The sequence below is a fragment of the Nannospalax galili genome, unplaced genomic scaffold (assembly GCF_000622305.1).
Source record: "Nannospalax galili isolate Female #2095 unplaced genomic scaffold, S.galili_v1.0 scaffold31277, whole genome shotgun sequence".
In the NCBI taxonomy this organism is placed as follows: domain Eukaryota; kingdom Metazoa; phylum Chordata; class Mammalia; order Rodentia; family Spalacidae; genus Nannospalax; species Nannospalax galili.
Genome location: NW_008339616.1, coordinates 3,808 through 5,823, shown reverse-complemented (window position 1 = coordinate 5,823; position 2,016 = coordinate 3,808). Strand labels below are relative to the sequence as shown.

At 37.1% G+C, this 2,016-nt stretch overlaps 1 protein-coding gene across 1 annotated transcript in view; it reads left to right on the top strand.

Moving 5' to 3' along the window:
• The first annotated feature begins 1,543 nt into the window (after positions 1–1,543).
• Gpcpd1 (glycerophosphocholine phosphodiesterase 1) overlaps positions 1,544–2,016 on the top strand; it is a 3,797-nt gene continuing 3,324 nt past the window's right edge. Inside the window, exon 1 of the mRNA XM_008834351.3 lies at positions 1,544–1,839. Coding sequence (XP_008832573.1) covers positions 1,576–1,839 — 264 coding nt within the window. The 5' untranslated portion in view covers positions 1,544–1,575. The remainder of the gene's footprint in view (positions 1,840–2,016) is intronic.

Here is a 2,016-nt window from a genome sequence, read left to right as displayed (position 1 = left end):
GTCCTGGTGGAGTGTTTGTTTCCTAATAGAATCAGTTGTCTAGAACCATTCTTAGGGTTTGGATCTGAGAAGATGTGTTTTTTTGAGTTATTGAAATGTTATTTTTGATTTATAGTGCAATATCAGAAAAGTATTAATGGAATAATTTATACAGCTGACCTGTCAGGGAGACCTCAGAATCATGAGTGTCCACAGTGGTTGGAGGCAGAGGTTTATACAGAGAGATCAGGCCACACTAATTCAGTTCTATTATAAGTCAGGCTCCACTTAAATCTAGAATGCTGCCTAGCATGGGTGAGGCCCTATTTCAATCTTAGCACAGTAAAACCAAGAAAATCTAGAACAATATTTTTCGTAATTCATTTATTACTCTACGATAATTACGTTCAACTGCTGGAAGAAATATTCTAGAACTGGCCTTTTTTTTTTTTTTGGCATTTGCTTTGCTTTTTTTTGGCAATTGCTTTTCTTTGAAGTAATGTGGCTTGGGTAACTAACTGATCTTTGTTTTTGTTGCTTTAAGGCCTGTTACAGATTCTTGGTTTATTTGTTTCATTAGAAAGGTATGTATAGCCAGACGTGGTTTGGCAGGCCTTTAATCCCAGCACTCTGCAGGCAGAGGCAGGAGGATGTCTGAGTTCAAGGCCAGCCTGGTCTATGTAGTGAGTTCCAGGACAGCTGGGGCTACAGGGAGACCCTGTCTCAAAAAAAAAAAAAAAAAAAAAAAAAAAAAAAGAGAAAGGTGTGTATATAAAAATATAAAACATAGAAAATACTCATACTTAAAGCCACATGTAATCCTACCTGTAATCCTAGCACTCGGGAGTTTAGGCAGGAGGATTGCTTTGATTTTGAGGCCAACTTGAGCTACATAACTAGTATCATGCCAACCTGAGATGCATAGTAAGACCCTGCTTCAAAACAAACAAAACTCAAAAAACCCCGCAAATACATAAAATATGTATGTGATATTTTTCTTTAGCAGTGTATTTTTTTATGGACTTTTACTGTGGTAGAGGAGGAAAGAGGGAAATGGCAATGACCATGACCAGTTTGAACCTCTAATTCCATTTTTTTGGTCTTTTGGGGGCAGGGTCTCTCTGTAGCCCCAGCCGGTCTTGATCTCACAGAGATATCCCTCCGGGGTGGTGAGATTAAAGTCGTACACCATCACACTATGTTAAACCTCTAATTCTAGTGTACATTTTAAAGTTCATTAATAGAATATGGTTTAACTTAGTGTTTGTGAGATCTATCTAAAACATGAGACCTCCCAAAAGGAGTTTTTGTTATTATTTGAATGCTAAGAAATTGAGATATTTAGCTGTAATCGGAATAACAATGAATACCTCTTTGGAGTCATTTAAAAAACTAAGAACACATGAACTAAAACAACTTGTGATGAACATTTACCCCATTTTAGTACCTGGCAGAAATTTCTATATGTAGGTAAAAGACTCCAAAGACTTTACCCTACAGTGTGGCTATTCTTTGTATGCTATGCTATTGTTACTTGAGCATATTTGAAGAACATCTTAAATTTTCATTTAAGTGCATTTCTATGAATCTGTCTTAATGTATTTCATTGTTTTCTTTCATCCATATAGGGTAAAGCTTACACTAGAGGGGCCGGAGGAAGATGACGATGATAGGCTATCTCCCACTGTTCTTCACAAAATGTCTAATAGCCTGGAGATATCCTTGATAAGTGACCATGAGTTCAAGTGCAGGCACTCACAGCCAGAGTGTGGGTATGGCTTACAGCCTGATCGGTGGACAGAGCACAGCATACAGACAATGGAGCCTGATAACCTGGAACTAATCTTTGACTTTTTTGAAGTGAGTGGTTATTTCATTGAGGGAATAGAAACAATTCAGGCATGAGTTTACTTTTATATATGGTTAGATTTTTAATTTAGTCTAACGAATAAAGTTATGATTCATGTAGCTTTTTAGATTCTGCTCCTTAGAAAAGCCTGGAGGAGTGTAAACTAAGAACTTGAGCAGGATTACATT